This window comes from Monopterus albus, unplaced genomic scaffold (assembly GCF_001952655.1).
Source record: "Monopterus albus unplaced genomic scaffold, M_albus_1.0 scaffold133.1, whole genome shotgun sequence".
Taxonomy (NCBI): domain Eukaryota; kingdom Metazoa; phylum Chordata; class Actinopteri; order Synbranchiformes; family Synbranchidae; genus Monopterus; species Monopterus albus.
In genome coordinates, this window is record NW_018128013.1 from 1,503,459 (window position 1) to 1,505,735 (window position 2,277).

The 2,277-nt window shown below is 41.0% G+C and overlaps 1 protein-coding gene across 1 annotated transcript in view; it reads left to right on the forward strand.

Annotated features, from left to right (window-relative positions):
* The window catches only part of col15a1b (collagen, type XV, alpha 1b), a 31,012-nt gene that overhangs the window by 9,478 nt on the left and 19,257 nt on the right, over window positions 1–2,277 (forward strand). Inside the window, exons 8-14 of the mRNA XM_020613390.1 lie at window positions 170–207; window positions 349–504; window positions 605–622; window positions 712–774; window positions 1,778–1,855; window positions 2,042–2,104; window positions 2,194–2,272. Coding sequence (XP_020469046.1) covers window positions 170–207; window positions 349–504; window positions 605–622; window positions 712–774; window positions 1,778–1,855; window positions 2,042–2,104; window positions 2,194–2,272 — 495 coding nt within the window. The remainder of the gene's footprint in view (window positions 1–169; window positions 208–348; window positions 505–604; window positions 623–711; window positions 775–1,777; window positions 1,856–2,041; window positions 2,105–2,193; window positions 2,273–2,277) is intronic.

Below are 2,277 nucleotides of genomic sequence, written 5' to 3' on the forward strand. Positions count from 1 at the left end.
ATATATATATACACACACATGTATATGAGTGTTAGCTAAGTACCATACTACATTTGTTTGAATCTGTTGAATCTGGTTGCCCAGGATGGAAGCTGCAGTATGGTCAGATTTACAGCCAAAGAATATTCATGATGATATAAAACTTGTTGATGTCATATACTGTGTACAGGGCCACACCGGACAGATGAGCCAGGAGAAAGATTAGATGTAAGTTCAGACGTGGACTTCCTGGCTTCTCTTTTTCTTTCTTTTTTTGCTGCCAATAAGAGTCAAAACATTTTCACACGTTAAATATTGTCTACATTGACATCTTAACTGAGAGATTAAAAGTTTAATTTGAATTTCCAGGGTCATGTCACGCCTGGGTTAAAAGGAAAGCATGGGGATCGTGGACCACCAGGACCTACCCCTCCACCTGGGCAAGCTCATCCTGAATCAAGGGGGCCACAAGGACAACCAGGGACCCCCAGTTCCCCTGGACTCCCAGGGAAAGATGGGCAGCAGGTGTGTGTGTACAGAGAGCATATAAAAGTTTTGTACTAATCCTAAGTCCTGTACAGTTCTTTGTGCTACTTAGTTTCATCCTTCTGCTCTCTCTTCACAGGGAAGCAAGGGCGATCCAGTAAGTTATTTGTTGTTTTAGTGAATCTTCTGTCTAGGTTGATGTGCTTTATGTTATTTGTAATTATTAAACTGTATTTTGATGTCCAGGGTCAGAGAGGACCTCAGGGATTTCCAGGGTTGGATGGAGAAGCTGGAGCCAAAGGAGAGAAGGTACATGTGAAGCACAGATGTTGCAGATAATACCTTACAACAGGCTTTGTATTTTTTAAAATACAGCTTTTTGTTATAACACAGAGGGCTCTATTTCGCTGCAATGCAGTTTCTGCATCGCTTCAGTCAGCCATTGTGCAGTTTTCTTTGGGCGCATGTTGACATTTTTTATACATTGGTGTGTTTGGTGTTTTCCAGCCAAAAAATGGATGTGCTTACTCTGAAGTGGGAGGAGAAGCACAGTTGAGGCAGTGTGTATGCTAATTAGGCAGCACAGTGCAATTTTGGTGCTTGCTTTGACCCAAAATAATGATAGCGATAACACCTGCTCAGACCACTTTTTATTGCTTTTGCAGGTGTGTTTGCAAAATTCTGGATAAGTGTGCAAGTTGAGGAGCACATGGTCAGAAGTATTTTAATGGCCACAACTTAAATTAACCCTTAAATCCACAACTGATCTGCTGGAATTCATTCTGAGTAATATATTGGTAAATTATCAGAATTATGAAATATGTGTGATACTTTAGAATAATTAAATAAGTTAAATAAACTAGTTGTCAGTATGTGGCTATACATAGGAATATGGTCAAACAGTGCAAATGAAAGCAGCTCATGAGCCATGTCAAGTAACAAATACCCTGTTATGTACCAGGTAAAGTCAGTCTGACATCACTGTTGCTGCTGTGGGATGTTAAGTGTAAGTTTCTTTAGACAATCAAGTTCCACAGAGAAATAATTTCATTACTGCCACAAGGACGTATATTGTGTCATTTGCTTTTTGTGATGGTTTGATCCTGACAAAAGCAGCTGTTGGTGGAGATAAAGTGGGTGACACATCCACTGGCTGTATGATCTGGCTCAAACATTATTTGACATGCCCATATGCACCTTGCATCTGGAATTTAGGCACAAGTTTTCCACTGTGCCCTATTTTAGGAAAACAGAGCCCAAAATGCAAATCATTTTCCTTGTCTTGTGTTTCTCTTGCTTTCACCCTCTACAGGGTGACCCTGGAGTTAGCATACCAGGCCCTCCTGGCCTGCCTGGGCCACCTGGACCCCTCAGGTCACACAGTGTACCTGTGAGCATCTCAATTTATGGTTCTACTACCCATGCTTTTGCTGTAAAAATAGCATGCATTCAGGCTATTATTCTACATTTTTGTGATGAAATTTTACATGTAGTAAATGTAGATGAAGCACTCGTAACAAGATGCTTGAAGCATCTCAATCATCTCATTGTATGTCTGTGTTTATGTGTGCTTTAGTATGGAGCAGATGCCCTGGGTTCTGGGTATGAAGACCTAGAAAGTGACACTGAAGTTATCAGGGTAAGTTAAAGACCAATGAGGTTAATAAAGAAAACTCTAATATTTGAATTTACAGAGTTGAAAAAATTTAAAAATACTCTTACTTCTAGGGTCCTCCAGGTCCACCAGGGCCTCCAGGACCTCCTGGTCCCCCTGGATCCAACCTGTCATCATCTGACACAGCTGAAGGCCTC